The following is a 20,538-nucleotide window of genomic DNA, read 5'->3' as shown; positions in this document are numbered from 1 at the left end:
TTGATCTGGCCCCTCTCGCTTTATGAAAATTTTTATGCGTATTGAGCTTGGCCGCTCCGCGTTTTGTTCCAAGTGTCAGGCAATGAAAAAGACAACATAGTATATGATATGATATAGGAATAAGTAGCTCGGTTTGTTTTGAGCCGAGCTCCGCTCGTTTCAACTTATGAGAGCTTAAGCTCGGTTTATTTTGAGCTATTTTTAAAGCACGAGCTCAGGTAATGAGTTGTTTAATTTAAACTCGGGTTTGGTTCGTTTATTATTTATTAATTAATTTATATATGTTTTTTTTAATAGTTGTGTTGTATTATGAGACAAACCTTAAATGAATTTAAGCTCAGTTTGAGCTCATGTTAAATGAGCCAAAACTTGGTTCACGACTATATATTATGAAATTAATACATAGAAGTCCAAAATATGTCAAACTTAAAATATACAATACTCGTAAAGGTTCAACGAACCTAAGCCAACTTTTAAAACAAGGTTCGAGCTCGAACTTGATAACTAAACAAGCTTTATTTAAAAATTCATGTTTAGCTTGAGCTCAAGAAAGCTAAGCTAAAAGCTTTTTATCAATCCAATCTCGTTTCCAACCCCTAATAAAAAAAGTAGTTGCTATAAAGTCAATGGACCAAACATCCTGCCAAATTTGGTGACCTACAATGCTACAACTAAGCCATTAATAATTATAACATCAACCGCTTAAACACATCCACGTACACAACAAACCATCTAACTAACACGTGTCATACACACACTGATCACCACAGATCTTACCATGCGATCAGGCGATACAACCAAAGCTCTAATTCTCTGCAACTCGCCACTAAAACCTTCATCGGTTTATCCGCGCACACACACTATAAAGTGAACTCAGTGTGTGTTCGTTACGGATTTGAAATTTTATAATAATAATAGTAATAATAATTTTGTAAAGTTTTAGTTTCTGTTCGAATCCGGAAGATAATGGCGTCGATTTTTCAAGGAGTTGGAGCTGCAACGTCGTCACTCTCGTCTTCAGCTTCGTTTGAAACGAAGAAATTGCAGTTTAATTCTCTCAGATCGGTTTCAGGTTTGTGAAATTGTTTAGAATTTGTGGTGATTCTGATTGATGCATGCATTATAATATTTGTAGTTACGTTTTTTGTATATTATATGCCAATTGTTTGATATGAAGATGCATTAGTGGCTTAGTTACGGTTTGATTAGGTTTGAATTGGTTATGTATAGGCTAATTTTTTGGTTAATTACACATTTTCCGTTGATTATATGCTAATTATTTTGATGTTACGATTCATTAGTGGTTTAGTTATAGCATGATTAGGTTTGAATTGGTTATGTTTGAGATTATGATGTGTCTTAGGGTTTTGGTTCAGAGATTGAGTTCTGATCTAGTTAATCTCGATAACATTTTGTTAATTACACATTTTCAGGTTGTTTATATGCTAATTGTTTGATATATGATTCATTAGTGGTTTAGTTACAGCTTGATTAGGTTCGAATTGGTTGTGTTTGAGATTATGTTGTATCTTAGGGTTTTGGTACAGAAATTGAGCTAATCTCGATAACATTTGGTTAATTACTCATTTTCTGTTGTCTGTATGTTAACTGTTTGGTATTACGATGCATTAGTGGCTTAATTACAGCTTGATGACGTCTGAATTGGCTATGTTTGAGATTATGGTGTAACTTAGGGTTTTGTTTTAGAATTGGAGCTCTGATCTGGTTAGTCTCGATAACATTTGGTGAATTACAGTTAATTTGATCTAATTTATGTAGTTTATTGCTTGACTTACAGTGAGGAAATCCGGTTCTGTTGTAATTAACATTTGTAGTTACGTTTTCTGTTGATTATATGCTAGTTGTTTGATTTTATGATTTGTTAGTGGCTTAGTTACAGCTTGATTAGGTTTGAATTGGTTATGTTTGAGATTATGATGTATCCTAGGCTAATTATTTGGTTAATTACACATTTTCCGTTGATTATATGCTAATTGTTTTGATATTATGATTCGTTAGTGGCTTAGTTACAGCTTGAATGCTTGATTAGGTTTGAATTGGTTATGTTTGAGATTGTGATGTATCCTAGGGTTTTGTTTCTGAAATTGAGCTCTGATCTGGTTAATCTCGATAATATTTGGTGAATTACAGTTAATTTGCTTTGATTATATGCTAATTGTTTGATATTACAATGCATTAGTGGCTTAGTTACGGTTTGATTAGGTTTGAACTGTTTATGTTTGAGATTATGAAGAATCCTAGGCTAATTGTTTGGTTAATTACACATTTTCCGTTGATTATATGCTAATTGTTTGATATTATGATTCGTTGGTGGCTTAATTAAAGCTTGATTACGTTTGAGATTATGATAACATTTGATTAAGTACACATTTTCCGTTGATTATATACTAATTGTTTGATATTATGATTCATTAGTGGCTTAATTGCTGCTTGATTACATCTGAATTGGTTATGATTGAGATTATGATGTATCCTAGGGTTTTGGTTCAGAAATTGAGTTAATCAGGATAGCGTTTGGTGAATTACAGTTAATTTGCTCTGATTTGTGTGGTTTATTGCTTGATTTACACGGGGGAATTCAGGTTCCGTTGTAATTATCATTCGTAATTACGTTTTCGGTTGATTATATGTTAATTGTTTGATATTATGATTCGTTAGTGGCTTAGTTACAGTTTGATTAGGTTCGAATTGGTTGTGTTTGAGATTATGATGTGTCTTAGGGTTTTGTTTCTGAAATTGAGCTCTGATCTGGTTAATCACGGTAACATTTGATGAATTACAATTAATTTCGTCTAATTTGTTACGTTTTTGGTTGATTATATGCTAGTTGATTGATTTTACGATTTGTTAGTGGCTTAGTTACAGCTTGATTACGTCTGAATTGGTTATGTTTGAGATTATGATGTATCGGTTAATCTCGATAACATTTAGTTAATTACACATTTTCCGTTGATGATATTCTAATTGTTTGATATTACGATTCGGTAGTGGCTTAATTACAGCTTGATTATGTCTGAATTGATTATGTTTAAGATAAGATTATGATGTATCCTGGGGGTTTGGTTCAGAAATTGAGTTCTGATCTGGTTAAACTCGATAACATTAGGTGAATTACAGTTAGGAATGTAAACGAGCCAAGTCGTGGATTGAGCAGAGCTCGTTTTGAGCACTTTTTTTAAAGCTTGAGCACAGTTCGTGAGTTGTTTCTGCAACTTTTTCTATAAGTGTCTCGAATTTATGTGTTGATTTGATTGCTGCATGCTTTTTAACATTTGTAGTTACGTTTTCTGTTGATTATATGCTAATTGTTTGATATTATGATTCGTTAGTGGCTTAATTACAGCTTGATTACGTTTGAGATTATGATAACATTTGATTAATTACACATTTTCGGTTGGTTATATGCTAATTGTTTGATATTATGATTCATTAGTGGCTTAATTACAGTTTGATTACATCTGAATTGGTTATGTTTGAGATTATGATGCACCTTAGCTTCTTAGGGTTTTGTTTCAGAAATTGAGTTCTGATCTGGTTAATCTCAATAGCATTAGGTGAATTACAGTTAGGAATGTAAACGACCCGAGCCCTAGCTCGACTAGGATTGAGCTTAGCTCGTTTTGAGAACTTTTTCTAAAGCTTACGCTTGGTTCGTGAGTTGTTTTTTCAACTTTTTCTGTAACTGTCTCAAATTTTTGTTGATTTGATTGCTGCATGCCTTTTAACATTCGTAGTTATATTTTTCGTTTCTTGTATGCTACTTTTTTGATATTACGATTCATTAGTGGCTTAATTACATCTAAATTGTTTATGTTAGAGATTATGAAATATCTTAGGGTTTTGTTTCGGCAATAGGCTCTGATCTGGTTAGACTTGATTACATTTGGTGAATTGCAGTTAATTTGCACTAATTTGTACTAATTTGTCTTATTTATGGCTTGATTAGGATGCATCTTAGGGTTTTGTCACAGAATTCGAGTTCTGATTTGTTTAATCTCAATAACATGTTGGTGATTTACAGTTAATTTGCCCTTATTTGTATAATTTATGGCTTGATTTGTATGAAATGTTTCTGTTTGAGATTATGATATATCTTAGGGTTCTGTTCAATAAATTGAGTTCTGAGCTTGTTAATACTGATAAGATGTGGTGAATTACAGTTAATTTGCTCTAATTTGTATAGTTTGTGGCTTGATTTGCAGGAAGGAAATCCAGTTCTGTTGTGATGAGAGCTGGTGGTGCAAATATGGACAGTGGTTCGAACAAGATAGGTGGCAGAGGTGACCAGTTGGTAACAAATGCTGTGGCGGTTAGTAGCTCTCTCAATCTCTATTTCTAGGGCTGTAAATGAACCGAATGTTCTGTGAACTATTCGTGAACAGTTTGGCCGGAAATTCATTTATGTTTGTTCGTTTAATAAACGGGCAAACATGAACAAGGAATTTGGTTTGATTAACTAAATAAACGGACACAAAATAGGTCATGTTTGTTATTGTGTTCGAGAACGTTTAAAAATGTGCTAGTTTACGTCCGTTGGTGTTCGTTATTGTTTGTTTGTTTATATGTGTTCATTAAAGGCTTTAACTTTTTAATGACTTTTCTAATTTTATCGTATAGATTTAAGTAATAATATTAGCTATTAAACAAAAATAATATTATATGATAATTTATATATAAAATTATCATATGAATATAAATGTTAAAAAAAACACCAACACAAACTTGGTAGCTGGACCGAACCTTCTACACTAACCATTCTCGGTTAGCCAAATCAAATAAAACATTGTTTGTGTGCATGAACAAGTTCATTTTCTTAATGAACGAACACTAACAAGAAATTTTGTTTGGTTAGCTGTTCGTGAACCATTCATTTGTCCGATAAAAGCTTAACGAACGAACATAAACATGGCCTTATTTGTTTTGGGTCGGTCTATAAATGATCCATCTGATCAACTATTGTATCACGTTTGAATTGCAGACAAAGGCCGATACTCCAGCAGCATCAACTGCATCCAAGCCTGGGTAATCATATCTTCTCTCACAACATATGAATTTCATTATCTTATTATAATTTGTTACTAGAGTGCTTTCCATATATTAATAACAATATTTCTTCTACAGTCATGAATTATTACTCTTTGAAGCTCTTCGTGAAGGTTTGGAAGAAGAAATGGCGAGAGATGCCCGTGTATGTGTCATGGGAGAAGATGTGGGCCATTATGGTGGTTCTTACAAAGTCACCAGAGGACTTGCAGAAAAATACGGAGATCTACGGGTCCTCGACACTCCAATTGCTGAAAACTCATTTACAGGAATGGGAATCGGTGCTGCAATGACCGGTTTAAGACCAATCATAGAGGGTATGAACATGGGTTTCCTTCTCCTAGCTTTCAATCAAATCTCCAACAACTGTGGTATGCTGCACTACACCTCTGGCGGTCAGTTCAAAATCCCGGTTGTCATTAGAGGACCTGGCGGTGTTGGGCGGCAACTCGGGGCAGAGCATTCCCAACGTCTCGAGTCTTATTTCCAATCCATTCCCGGGATTCAAATGGTAGCATGTTCAACCCCGTATAATGCTAAAGGATTAATGAAAGCAGCTATTCGAAGCGATAATCCCGTTATTCTTTTTGAGCATGTTTTGCTTTATAATCTTAAAGAAAGGATTCCGGATGAGGAATATGTTTTGAATTTGGAAGAAGCTGAAATGGTGAGACCCGGTGAACATATTACAATTTTGACTTATTCCCGGATGAGGTATCATGTCATGCAGGCTGCCAAGACTTTGGTCAACAAGGGGTATGACCCGGAAGTTATCGATATCAGGTCTTTGAAACCGTTTGATTTGTATACGATCGGGAACTCGATTAAAAAGACTCACCGTGTGCTTATTGTTGAGGAATGCATGAGAACCGGTGGAATTGGCGCTAGTTTGACTGCAGCCATTACTGAAAACTTTCATGATTATTTGGATGCACCAATTATGTGTTTGTCTTCACAGGACGTGCCGACCCCGTATGCAGGGACTCTAGAGGAGTGGACCGTTGTTCAGCCGCCACAAATTGTGGCAGCGGTCGAGCAGCTCTGCCGGTAGGGAGGCAGCTTATGGCAGAAGTGAAACTGTGAAAGACAATAATCTCCATTCTCATGCTGGTAACATTGCTCCTATATATTAAACTGCTGTAATTGATTTTTATACTTTTGGTGTTTTTGTTTTATTTATATTCTAGTTATGTTTTATCAGATATTTATTTGAACTTTGTTATTGTTGTTAATGGACCTAGGGTGTGGGAAGAACAATATTATTGTGTTATGGATTTGTAGTGCAAGCTTAATATAGATTTTGTGCAATTAGCCAATACTATGCATTGAGTAAGGAGGTATTGGACTAGTTACTTATTTCACTAAGTTTGGGACGAATATGATATTAGGTGATACCCGTCTGATTATCTTTATCCGTTTACCCGTATTGAAATGGAATATATATTAATATATATTATATAATGTTAAAACTATGATAAATAGTATTTTGAGGTTAGAAACTTTGACTCATTATAGATGAATTGTTAGAAGTGTAGTTAAGTTTAGGTTAGTTCTCTCTTTTTCTTTTTAATGTAAGATATGGTTTTATGTAACGAGCGCCATAACTTTTGATCATATAAGACCACAAATGGGTATGCCTGACGTCTACGGGTATACCAACGAACCCGCTTGGCAATGATAATGAGTACTTGAGTAGCCGATGACGGGACTATAGTTTTATGATCTGTTCATAGACTAGCTAGAACTACAAAACATGATTCATACTAGGGATGGCAACGGGGCGGTTTCGGGGCGGGGAATGCCAATCCCATACCCGCCCCGGTTTATAAAACCCATTACCAAAACCGTCTAAAAACCCGCGGGGACTAAACGGGGAATCCCCATCTGGGATTCGGGGAAAACCGCGGGTATTCGGGGAACCCGTCTAGCATAAATGGTTTTTAAACGGGCTAAATTCCCCGTGGGGATCCCCATTTAACCGTCGGGTTCACCGTTTAAAACCCGATTGTAAGAAAATGATACAAAATTACAATACAATATTAATACACAAAAAGTTCAATATCCAAACACATTACACATACAAAAGACATTATTAATACATAAAAATGTTTATTTCTCCCATCACAACGGAAATTAACTTCATGATTGATCCTTCTTACACGTCCATACCGCACCCATTCAACCATTCAAACACTTGTCACGCCGGATTGCTATGATAATCAAACATTAACATATTAATTGGAAACTATATAAGAATCAATGTTAAACCATATTAAAATGTAAACGATAAACCATATATATATGTATTACCTCAATACCATCGTCACAATCATATTCAATAGTTTGGCAATATGCCTCGGATTCTTCTGAACAAGTTGCTATATTCATATCACAAAAGTCAAAAGTTTATATAGTAGCTAAGTTAAAAATAAAAAATAAAATGTTTGTTTACCTTTGATTTCATTCAACAACCAACTTTGGGCGCACATTAACGCTTCCAATGTTTTTGGATGAAGACGGCTACGATGTGGACTTACCAATCTACCACTTGTACTAAAAGCGGACTCGGAAGCAACGGTAGATATTGGAATCGCCAATATATCTCGAGCAATCTTTTGCAACCTTGGGTACTTGACACCATTTGTTTTCCACCAAGCTAAAAGGTCAATCTCAGTTTCTTTTATCCAAACTTTCTCTTGTAGATACAAATCAAGCTCCGTTGTGACACCTAATATATAAATAAAGTTAATACAATTAATGAATAAAGTTAAATTAATGTAAATAATAAGTCATACCCGAATGATTATCCTCTTCAACGAATGTGAAGTATTCGTTGAAAAATCTTCCACCCCCCGCATTGTTTTGACTTGATCTCACACCATCATCCCGTGAAGTTCCTTGACTGTAACTTTCATAATCTTGAAACAACCTATATACAAGCTCCTTAAGTTTTATTATCGCACTCTCCGACTTTTCAGAACCATATATATTTGGAAAAGCAAACTCCATTGCTTTCAATTTGTAACGAGGATCCAAAACTGCTGCTACTCCCATTACCCCATGAATAACCGACCAATATTTATCAAACTTAACAATCATCTTCTCTGCCATCATCTTGATCATAGGGTCTCGATCTTCTTTCCATATACCCAAAGAAGATTTAATTTCACATATTGATGGAAAAAAGACATTCGCTGTCGGATATTTAGTACCCGAGAACATCAAAGTCAGCTCATAAAACAAACTCAACTTATCACAAATGCTTGAACCTAATTCCCAATCTCTTTCAGTTGGCAAAGTTTTATATTGGGTTTCTCTTTGCTTTAAACGTTTGAAAACTTCCTTGTAAAGAATAGCGACTTTCAACATTAGATATGTCGAATTCCAACGTGTTTTGCAATCAAGAGGTAACTTTTTTGAACAATCTATTGCTAAATGACGAGCAGCTTCCTCAAACTTTTCTACTCTTTTTTGTGTTCCCGTCCAAAAAACAACACTCTCTCTAATTCTTTCGATTCCTTCACCAATGACAGATAAACCATCTTGAACTATTAAGTTCAATATGTGCGCACAACATCGCATATGAAACAACTCCCCACCTAGAATCAAAGAGCTTAAAGACAACTTATCCAATAAATAGTGAATCATTAAATCATTAGTGCTGCAATTATCAACTGTTACTGTTGATATCTTTCTATCAATATTCCAATCACACATTGATTGATATAACACCTCAGCAAGAACTTCAGCAGTATGTGGAGAAGGTACATAAATAAACCTAGTAAAAGTACATTTGATAAAACATTCAACATATTAAAGTGGCAATTAATAAAACAAATTTTGAAGTATACCTCATTATTCGGCTTTGCATTTCCCATTTCTCGTCAATTAGATGTGCGGTAATTGACATGAAACCTTTCTTTTGATTACCTGATGTCCACATATCCGTGGTAATTGCAATCCGGCTTTGATTTTTCTCCAAGATCCTTTAATAAATCAAAGATATAAATTAAAAGGCAATTAAGTAATAACTAATTATATTAAAACCAAATAATTAATGAAACATACCCCATTGTCTTTTCTTTTTGAAAGTCATAAATCTTCAAAATATCACTCTTTAAGGTATTTCGTGATGGAACCTTAAATAAAGGTTGTAGTCCGGTCACAAACTTTCTAAATTTATGATGTTCAACAATCACAAGAGGATATTCATGAACAATAACCATCTCGGCTAGATCTTTCCTTGACTTGTCGGGATCAAAGTTTAAACAAGTTAGATTTGCTTGTCCGTCGGTTGTTTTTTGTCCCATCCCCAATACTTGTTGACGTATATCTCTTTGGTTTCGTTTTGGACAAAATTTGTTATAATGATCAAGTAAGTGGCGTGTTCCATTCTCACTCTTAGCTCCTAATTTTCTCTTGCAATAGTGGCACTCCGCCTTGTCTTCACCATTGATCGTCATCTTCTCGAAGTGGTTCCATACAATTGACGTAAGTTTTCGCTTCCTAGAACCCATGTTGCTATCATCATTTTGGGTTGGGGTTTGGGTTTGCTCTCCTGTGGTTGTGTGTGATGGACCTTCATTGCTTGTATTTGGTGAAGATTGGTTCATACAGTTATTGCTATCGGCTTGTGAGTTATCACCCGGATATGTTTGTGGTTGTTGTGTGTGTCCTTCCATAAATCCTACGAATAATTATGAAAATGAAAATGTTCTTAGCATCGCAATCAAAACACAAAGCATGCTTCACAACAGTCAATGCACTTAATACAATACACTTATACACAAGCATGCTTCACAACAGTCAATGCACTTAATACAATACACAAGCATGCTTCACAACAGTCAATGCACTTAATACAATACACAAAGCATAACTTACAACCGTCAATGATCTAATAGAATGAACAATGAGTTAGTGAGTGTTGACCTAACTGCAGAATGGGGAACGGGCGAGATGCGCGGCGGCGACTGCAGAATGGGGAACGGGCTGTGCCTACTCACTGCAGAATGGCGAGTCCGGCGACTGCAGAATGGGGAACGGCGACTGCAGAATGGCGAGTCGGGCTGTGAGATCAGAGATGCGCGGCAGCGTGCGGGCGGGAGGTTGTTCTAGGGTTAGGGTAAATGGCCAAATGGGAAAGTAGGAAACTGGTTTTAAACGGGTATACGGGAAAATGGGTTAAGCAGCCTTATTGGGAAAATAAATAATAAATAATATATTATATATAAATATAAAAATTATATTTAATTAAACGGGTTTTAAACGGGTATACGGGGCGGGTATACGGGGCGGGTACAGGCTATACCATACCCGCCCCGAACCCGATTAACTTAAACGGGGAAACCCCGAACCCGGACCCGTCCCCGATTAAGTGTCCCCGAACCCGCCCCGTTCGGGGCGGGTTTCGGTTTTCCCCATCGGGTTTGGTTTTTTTTGCCATCCCTAATTCATACTGGGCCTTTACAATTGCTAGTTCTCTTGTTGTTCCCCACCCTTTCTCAAGCCTTCAGATCACTTAATTTGTGATTTAAGGCTTTTCATGCATTTGATTTGAATTAATGGGTATGAGTCTAATCAAACCTTGATAGTCCTTAAATGGGTTATAACATCTCATTTATTTGTGATACCCTTTCATAATCAAACAATAATTTTCACGGGTCATGAGTCTCTCTAAACTAGATAACCTTTAAACAGGTTATAAAATCTAATTTGTTTGTGAAATTATTTCATCATTAAACCTTAATTTAACTTCTCTCTACATATTCTCCGTCGTCGGTCTATCATCTCCATCTAGGCATGTTCAAAACGGTTTGGGACTAGGAACCGGAACCGGTTCCTAACCGGTTCCTATATTCAAAACCCTCAATTAAACCGGTTCCAAGCTCGAACCGGTTAGGGAACCGAACCGGTTCTCCCACCCTCGGACCCCTAACCTATCTAACCGGTTCTTACTGGTTTCTAACCCGGTTCCTGTACCGTAACCGGTTCCAACCGGTTACAGTGTAAAAAATTTTTTTTTCGTTTTTCGTTTGCGATTTGGATTCTAAACTACGATTCGTATTTGTATAACATGAAAAATAAAAAAAAACAATTAACATAAAAATAAACAATTAACTGATGAAGAAAAGACAACTACTGAAGATGTTTGCCACTGAAGACAACTACTGAAGGTTGCCACTGATGACAACTACTGAAGGTTGCCACTGATGAGGAATACTCATCAGTGGGAACATTCATCAGTTGCAGAGTTTGTTGTCACTGATGCAAAATATGAATCAGTGACACATCAGTTGCAGAGTTTCATCAGTTGGAACATCATCAGTTAAATATGTAACCATTGTACAATGTAAACTTGTTCATTGGATTTGCAATACAAGTGCATTTAGTTTTTTTTTTTCGTTTTTCGTTTGCGATTTGGATTCTAAACTACGATTCGTATTTGTATAGCATGAAAAATAAACAAAACAATTAACATAAAATTCATTTTATTTACTTTAAGAAGTTCAAAAAAAAAGGTTACATGTTTTAAAATCTTCAAAAACAAACTAACAAAACATTAAACTTATAAATATAAAGTTGTGACATATTATTTCTAGAAAAGCCTTCTTGTTCGTCGTAATTATTGAGCGGCGACTTCTTCCTCGGAATTACTTGTAGAAATGCCTTCTTGTTCGTCGTGCACTCGAACATCAAGTGGTGTTTCATCTTCGAGAGTGGTTACGTGTTGAATACGATTGATTGAGTCCAAGTGATCCTTTAAGCAAATGCACATATCCACCGACTCCGAATTTAGTCTTGTTCTTCTCACCGATATTACCCTGCCACTAAGAGAAAAGGCGGATTCTGAAGCTACCGTAGAAGCTTGGACGGTTAGTAAATCACGGGCCATGGTGGCAAGAATCGGAAACTCGGTTTCCTTTACCTTCCACCAAGCCAAAACATCAAAAGTGCCATATTCCTCTTCGGATAAACCGGTAGAGTAATCATTTGCACTATACCTTCCTAGTCGCTTGAAGGGGTGTTACCCCTTTGTTTTTTAGCCGTTACGTTGCGAACGGTGTTCATAAGGCTAATCATGGGATCTCGTACTCTAGTAGCACTTGAACTTGATGAAGACCCCCCCCCCCCCGGCATAGGCATGTGTATGTTTGACCCATATTTATTTAAATAAAAGTCATACATAAATTTAAAATTCAAGTTAAAATCATTTTTTGCCTCTGTTGAAAAGTTTGGGTCAACTTCATGCATATCTAAGGCTGAAAAAATTTCGTCTATCACACATTTAACCCCCGTAACATTTAACATTGGGTTTAAAGCGGCGGCGCAAGTAAAAACCGGTGGCAATTCAAGAAAGTATTTTTTTAATTTAAACTTCATTGGTAATATGATGTTTGAAAACATTGGACTTTTATTTTCAAATTCTTTAAGATTGTTAACGATTAAAAATAACTCCGAAAGAACCAAGGGACTTGTCGGATAATACGTTCCCGATAGTTTCGTAGTTGATGTTTTAAAAACTTCAAGAAAAGTCGATAAGTCATTGATAATTTTCCATTTCTCATTTGAAAAGGGGATTGCCAAATCATTCTCGGCAAGACTAGAATGAAACATTTGTAAAGTTTCTCTTTGTTTCAAAGCACTTTGAAACATTATGCAAGTGGAATTCCATCGATGAGGTACATCCCAATTAGCTCCCAAAGCTTTTCTTCCCGTATCTTTACAAAATTTTCTATATTCCATTTGTCTTTTTTTACTTTTCTTAAAAACTTCATGTATCATTAGTCTAAAATCGTTTATAACCGATGTAACCTCATCCGAAGCAAGTCCGTCTTGCACGATTAAATTAATGATATGTGCGTATATTTTAATTTTAATTTATCAACCGCCGATGTATTATTCGACGCGTTATCAAATGCCATTGAAAATATTTTATTTTCTAGTTTATAAGTTTTTATAACATAATCTAAAATTTCAAACAAATTATCTCCCGTATGTGGATACTCAAAGAGTTCGAAAGCAATGGTGCGTTTCATCATTTCCCACGATGACGGGTCTACCCAATGAGCGGTGACACAAAGATAAGATTCGGGTAGACCATGTGGAGCCGACCAAACATCACTAGTTAAGTTTATTCCCGTATTTATATTTTCAAAATATGCAATTAGTACCTCTTTAGCCTTCTTCCACAATTTTAAACAATAACGTTTAAGAGTATGACGACTTACGTGAGTGTATTGTGGTTGAAGCGTATCCCGAATCATGGCGGTTAAGCGAGGGTTGTCGAAGTGGCTAAACGGCAAAGCTTCTTGAATCACAAACTTCGCCATACGATCTTGAACTCGATCAATTTGGTATGTAAATATTCCGCCTTCACTATCCATTTGCGTTTGTTGCGAATCGACGTTCTTTTTCAACGCCTTGCAATACGGTTTTTCGATGTGTTTCTTCAAATTTGAATTCGAAAGTGGGTTTAAATAAATCCCACAAAACTTGCACCGAGCCTTCAATGAATGGTCACTCAATTCAACCAAATCCCAATTGCACCAAATCTCTTGATTACGATTATGAGGTACAATACGAACGAAACTTGGTTCGGCGTTGGAACCTTGACCAACCGATGATTGTGAGGTAGCCATAACAACAAATATGAATATAGAAGAAGAGAAAACAAGATATTAGAGAACTCAAAACATTGTAATAGCGTTTTTTTTGTATTTTTTTGCGTTCGGGTTTGCGTTTTGAGTGTTGTGATGAACCCATGACACCAAATACCTATTTATACTAGTAGTGGGTGCTTGGGGGAGCCAAAAACGGCTATTTTTGACCCCAACGGTCAAAAAACGGCCAAAAAAAACGATTTCCAACGGCTATATTCGATCCAACGGCTAGAACCGGTTAGGAACCGGTTCCGGATGGTTCGGTTCCAGAACCGGTTCCGGTTCCTACCCGCCCCACTCAGAAATGCAAGAACCGGTCACGGATCATCGGGTTGAATCAGATAGGATCCGGTTCCTACAAAAAACGGGTAAGAACCGGTTCGGGTCCGGTTCGGGTCCACCGGTTCGGTTCCAGGAACCGGTTTCGTTGAACATCTCTATCTCCATCAATGGTTAACTTTCGATTACCAATCACCATCATCAACCTCCCTTCTCATGCATCAACCACCGTCGTCAGCTACATCAACCGCCTCTTTTTTAAAAAACAAATATTTGTGTTAATGTTTGTTCATTTAAAAAATCCACATGTTCGTGTTCGTTTATGTTTGTTTGTTAAAAATCTAAAAAAGCATACATATCTCAATTGAAAGAGATCAAACGTTAAAAAAGTATAGTGAACGTAACGAACTAATGTCACACCCCCGTCTAGGGCCTAGGAGCGTGACCCAACAGTTGGTATCGTAATTGTAAATAAATCAGAGTTGCGTTAGTTTTCGGAAGACTTATAAACTTTAAGGATCGAAAATGTAATTAATAAAAGACGGGATTATAAACACCCGTTTAAAGTTACAAAAGATTTATGTGTTTATATTTACAAACCACCATATTAAGTTTACAAAAGAAATCCGAGCCATCGGATATATCTAAGCACTTCGTCACTCCAAGTGCTAAACTTGTTCACCTGCAAAATGTAATAAAATACGTCAGCAACGAATGCTGGTAAACACGCTGACGCAAAATAATTCTTTTTACTTATTTATCCCTCGAGACTACGCCTGTCTCGGCCCAACGTGGTATGCAATAGTGCCGATTCGTTCGAGTACCTCAAAAGGTCCGACGAATCGAGGACTTAATTTTCCTTTCTTACCGAAGCGAACTACGCCTTTCCAAGGCGAGACTTTCAATAAAACTTTGTCACCGACATTGAATTCTAACGGCTTACGACGGACATCGGCGTAACTCTTTTGACGACCACGCGCCGTCTTAAGTCGTTCTCGTATTTGGAGAACCTTGTCGGTTGTTTCTTGGACTATCTCAGGTCCAGACAATTGATTGTCTCCGGTTTCAGACCAACACATGAGCGTTCTACACTTTCGGCCATATAACGCCTCAAATGGTGCGGTTTGAATACTCGCGTGATAGCTATTATTGTATGAGAATTCCATTAGGGGTAAGTGGTCGTCCCAACTTCCACCTAAGTCGATCACACAAGCGCGGAGCATATCTTCCAACGTTTGAATAGTTCTTTCGCTTTGCCCATCGGTTTGCGGATGATAGGCAGTGCTCAGGTTTAACTTTGTACCAAGAGCTTGTTGAAAGCTTTTCCAGAAATGAGACTTAAAACGACTGTCTCGATTAGAAATGATAGACAGCGGTACTCCATGCAAAGCAACAATGATGTTTACATAGATACGGGCTAGTCTATCCATAGAGTACGACTCATTGATAGGTATAAAGTGTGCGGATTTTGTCAAACGATCCACAATTACCCAAATAGCATTGTGTTGTCGAGTCGTCTTCGGGAGTTTGGTAATGAAATCCATAGTTATTAACTCCCACTTCCATACGGGAAGTTCGGGTTGCTGAAGCAATCCCGAAGGCTTTTGGTGTTCAGCCTTGACTTTCAAACAAGTTAAACATTTCGCAACATGCGAAGCGACATCCCTTTTCATCTCATTCCACCAATAATTCTCCTTGAGATTATGATACATTTTATCACTTCCGGGATGCATCATATATTTTGACTTGTGAGCTTCGTTCAAGATTTTCTCACGCAAATCTCCAAGGATTGGTGCCCAAATCCTATTACCGAGTCTTAAGATACCATCATCACCTTTGACTAACGAGTCAATGGTTGCATTGCGTTTTTCATCAGCGATTTGGTTTTCATTGATTGCTTGAGTTTGCGCGGATTTGATTTGCTCTATGAGATCGATTTGAAATTTTAAGCGTAATGCTCGGACTCTTTTAGTTTTCTCATGTTCCTTACGACTTAAGGCATCAGCCACGACGTTGGCTTTACCTTCATGATAAACGATTTCACAGTCGTAGTCATTGAGCGTTTCCATCCATCGCCGTTGGCGTATGTTCAACTCTTTTTGCTCAAATATGTGTTTTAAGCTCTTATGATCAGTGTACACGGTAAATCTTACTCCATTGAGATAGTGCCTCCATATCTTAAGTGCAATGATAATGGCGCCTAACTCTAGATCGTGAGTCGTGTAATTCTTTTCGTGTACTTTGAGTTGACGAGAAGCGTAGGCGATTACCTTCTTTCGTTGCATTAGTACACATCCCAAACCCGAGTGGGACGCGTCACTAAATACCACAAAATCCTCAATACCTTCTGGTAAAGCCAAGATAGGTGCTTGAGTGAGCTTTTGTTTAAGTATATCGAACGCCTCTTGTTGCTTCGTCCTCCATTCATACTTGATGTTCTTACGAGTTAAGGAAGTTAAGGGAACGGCGATACGAGAAAAGTTCTCGATGAACCTACGGTAATAGCCAGCCAAACCTAAGAAACTTCGGATCCCGGTTGGCGACTTCGGAACTTCCCATTTAGAGATAGCTTCAATCTTAGCGGGGTCCACTTGAATACCGTTGACGTTAATGACGTGACCAAGAAATTGTACCTCGTGCAACCAGAACTCGCATTTCGAGAACTTGGCGTACAGTTTCTCGGTTCTAAGGATCTCAAGCAAAGTTCGAAGGTGGATTTCATAATCGGCCTTGACTTAGAGTAAATAAGTATGTCGTCAATGAATATGATAACAAATTAATCCAAGTAAGGCTTACAGATTCGGTTCATCATGTCCATGAACGCGGCCGGAGCATTAGTAAGTCCAAACGGCATAACCGTGAACTCATAATGTCCATACCTTGTTCGAAAAGCAGTCTTTGGAATGTCTTCGGATTGAACTTTGAGTTGGTGATAGCCGGAACGAAGATCGATTTTATTAGAAAAATAGCTAGCACCTTGAAGTTGGTCGAAAAGATCATCGATACGAGGGAGTGGATATCGGTTTTTGATTGTGACTTTGTTTAACGCACGATAATCGATACACATTCTCATGGAACCATCTTTCTTCTTGACGAATAGAATTGGCGCTCCCTAAGGCGAAGAACTTGGTCGAATGAAACCTTTTTCTAGTAGTTCGTCGAGTTGTTTCTTTAACTCCTTCATTTCGGTTGGCGCTAAGCGATACGGAGCTTTGGCGATCGGAGCGGTACCAGGAATAAGATCGATCCTAAACTCTACTTCATGATCAGGTGGGATTCCAGGCAGTTCATCAGGAAAGACGTCAGAATAATCAGAAATGATAGGTACGTCTTGGATTTGTTTTGGTTTAGACTCTTCAGTGACGTAGGCCATGAATGCGAGACATCCTTGATTCAAACATTTGTTAGCCCTAATCATAGAGATTATGCTAACTTGGCCAGCATCTTTGTCCCCTTCAATTCGAATTGTTCGTTTATCTGGGGCTTGAAGTTCAATAGTTTTGCTATTGCAGATGATACGGGCATGGTTATCGGATAACCAATCTATACCAAGTACAATATCAAAACCAGCCAAACTCATGGGTAACAAACAAATAGGTAAGATATAACCAGCTAAAAGGATTTTTCCGTTTTCAAAAGTTTCGGAGATTTTAACGATTTCGCCACTAGCAGTCTCGACGCTTAGAGTTTTATCTAATTTTGTTAATGGTTCGTTTAATAGACTACAGAAACTATAATCTATAAAACTTAAATTTGCACCCGAATCAAATAAAACTCTAGCATAGGTGTCGTTGACTAGAAACACACCGGTTATGGTTTCCGGCACATCAACGGCCCTTTTTGTGTCGAGCACGAAGACTCGAGCGTTTCCCTTTTTGTTCTGGCCACTTCCACCCGCACCACCACCAGCAGGCTTGTTCTTTGGGCACTCAAAACTCAAATGGCCCATCTCCTTGCAATTGAAGCAAGTCATCTACTTTTTCCAACAGTTAGCAGCATCATGTCCCGTATGATTACAGGACTCACAGACTTTAGGAGACGGGGCGAAATTGCATTGACCCTTATGGTACCTCCTACAAGTCTTACACGGCGTAGAGTTGTTTCGGTTTACGCCCTTGTTTCTAAAGTTGGAACTTCCACCAGTTCTTCCTTGAGCAGTCGTCGGTACTACCTTCTTGTCCTCTTCTTTATTGCGGACTAAGCCGCCCATCAAATACCCGGCTAACTCCATTGCAGAGTCAGCGGTTTGAGGCAGGTGAGACCTCACCATGTCACGGATTTCCCGCGGCAATCTCCATATGTAACGTGCAACTTTGCTGGATTCAGGGTTAACCAGCTGGGGAACAAGGCGACAATACTCAAGAAACTTTGTGTTGTATTATCGGAGGTTTGTTCCTACGACTTTATGGTTAAGGAACTTGGTTTGGATCTGATCAGTCTCGTGCATAGGACAAAACTTTCCCATCACTATGGCTTTAAACTCTTCCCACGTCAGGTTGTACATCACATCTCTTCCCTTACTCATCAATAGCGCATTCCACCACTCATGCGCTTATCCTTTGAACATTAAAGCGGAGTATTGAATGTTTTCCTCCTCAGAAGACTTGCTTGTGATCACAAGAGTTTCCATTTCCTCGAGCCACCTCACGGTTGTGATGGCTCCCTTGTCACCATGGAACTCTTTCGCTCCACAATACTTAAAATCCTTGAACGTACAACCACTAACTTTTAACTTTTTAAACTTTCGTCTAATGCCATCATCGGCGTTAAACTCATGAACACTTTCTTCAACACGTGAAGGATTTGGATGAGATTTCTCGGATTTTCGAGAGGGATGAACAGATGGATTAACAGATCGAGAATGTCTAGATTGAGATCTAAAAGCGGATTCTTCCTTAACCGCATCTTTAATCATCTTTTGGATTCTATTCATGTATTTCTCAGGAATTTCTTCCTCTCGCTCGTTCTCAGGGCCTTTCCCCTCATCTCTCATCTCTCTTTCTTTTCGAGCGTTATTATTGTTGTTACTTTGTTCAGACATTTTCTTTTTCTTTTCAATTTGGTCTGAAATTTTAACAACATTTATTTATTAAACACACGTTTTATTTATTACACATTAATATATATATCCCAAGGATATATATATTTTACAATACATACATACACACATATATATATATATATATATATATATATATATATATATATATATATATCGTTTTCACGATATATATAACTGGTCCTATCATTACATTAAAACGTTTCAAACGTTCTTTATTTATACACATAGCATTTAGGACTATTTTACACATAGTTTCCACATGGCCACCATCTTCAGTTCTTCAAGAACTTCTTCACAACCTTCGATATCTTGTTGCATTTACGAAGGATTATTTCTCCAACTTTCTTCTTTTTCTTCTCTTCCTCGTGCACCTTCTTCCTCCAATCGTCGGTTTCATGTAGAGCGTGGTCCAAGTGCTCTTCGTACGATTGTGGGATTACATTGGGGTATCCATACTACGGAGGTGGGTCACGGTAACCCAGCGTCACCATCTCGTAATGGTTCGTCGGTTCTGGATACGGAACATAATCCATGTTGGATGAAAGGTAGAGGTAGGTCTTGGCAGCTTGGTTCTGTTCACGAATCTCATCAGCTTGCTCTTGGAATGAGGAAATTTCTCCTTGAAATGGTGGGAAGCTTGATGAAGTCCCAATTCTAAGCCTTTCAAGGCATTGAACATATGGATCCACAGAACCATAGCTTGGGTTTTGGGAAGTGAGTGATCCATCCATTGGGCTTGGCATTTCATTAGGATCCTTAGGATGCTCTTCTTCTGGTTCCTCTTCAGACTCTTCCTCGGGTTCTTCTTCCTCTTCAGGATCTTCCTCATTTTCTGATTCCTCTTCCTCTTCTGGTTCATCTTCCTCCATTGGTTGTGTGGTTTCATTGATTATTGGGATCGTCTGGAAAGTCTCAGTGGGCATCATTACTCTCATCTTGGGTCTACGGGATGGTCCTTCTCCGTTGTTTGGTTGTGAACTTGCTTCATTGAAAGTGGAACTTCCGGCATGCCACTCTTGTTGTTCAGAGAGATATTTCATCCACTCGGAGGATGGTTGAGAGTTTGGTAGGTATCCGGTTGGATAGTATTGCGGCATCTCCGAGGGTTGGTAAGTGAAGATCTCTGTTGGATGGTATGTCGGTACTTCGGAAGGATTATACATCGGTAGGGTTGGTGGATGGTAGCTTGAGTGTCTTGGTGGCTCAATTCCTTGTGTTGGTGGACTATCGGGAACATCTATTGGGTAGTGTCGACTTCCGGGATAGTACACTGGTTTGGACAAGTCATGTTTCACATCTTGGTTGAAGTATGCTTCATAGTATCCGTCGCTCATGTTGTCTTCAGGGTAGGGTTCGGCAATTCCAGCCTCCTTTGCCTTGCGCACAAAGTCTTCTATGTGAGCTTTGAATGACATCTAATATTATGGGTGGTTTAGAATGTAGAGTGGGAAAGAAAGGTTACCAGCCTAT

At 37.8% G+C, this 20,538-nt stretch overlaps 2 protein-coding genes across 2 annotated transcripts in view; both read left to right on the top strand.

Moving 5' to 3' along the window:
- LOC143557251 (cytochrome c oxidase subunit 5b-1, mitochondrial-like) overlaps positions 1-20,538 on the top strand; it is an 87,494-nt gene that overhangs the window by 29,243 nt on the left and 37,713 nt on the right. The window lies entirely within an intron of this gene.
- Positions 788-6,360, top strand: LOC143557249 (pyruvate dehydrogenase E1 component subunit beta-3, chloroplastic-like). Its single transcript, XM_077046366.1, has 4 exons — positions 788-1,072; positions 4,224-4,330; positions 5,000-5,043; positions 5,143-6,360. The coding sequence occupies exons 1-4, from the start codon at positions 967-969 to the stop codon at positions 6,113-6,115; spliced, it is 1,230 nt and encodes a 409-aa protein (XP_076902481.1). The 5' UTR covers positions 788-966; the 3' UTR covers positions 6,116-6,360.

Source organism: Bidens hawaiensis, unplaced genomic scaffold (assembly GCF_021521415.1).
Source record: "Bidens hawaiensis isolate Kalapana, Puna unplaced genomic scaffold, B.hawaiensis_p1.1 tig00018849_1, whole genome shotgun sequence".
Lineage (NCBI taxonomy): Eukaryota > Viridiplantae > Streptophyta > Magnoliopsida > Asterales > Asteraceae > Bidens > Bidens hawaiensis.
This window is presented reverse-complemented; position numbering and strand designations above follow the sequence as displayed.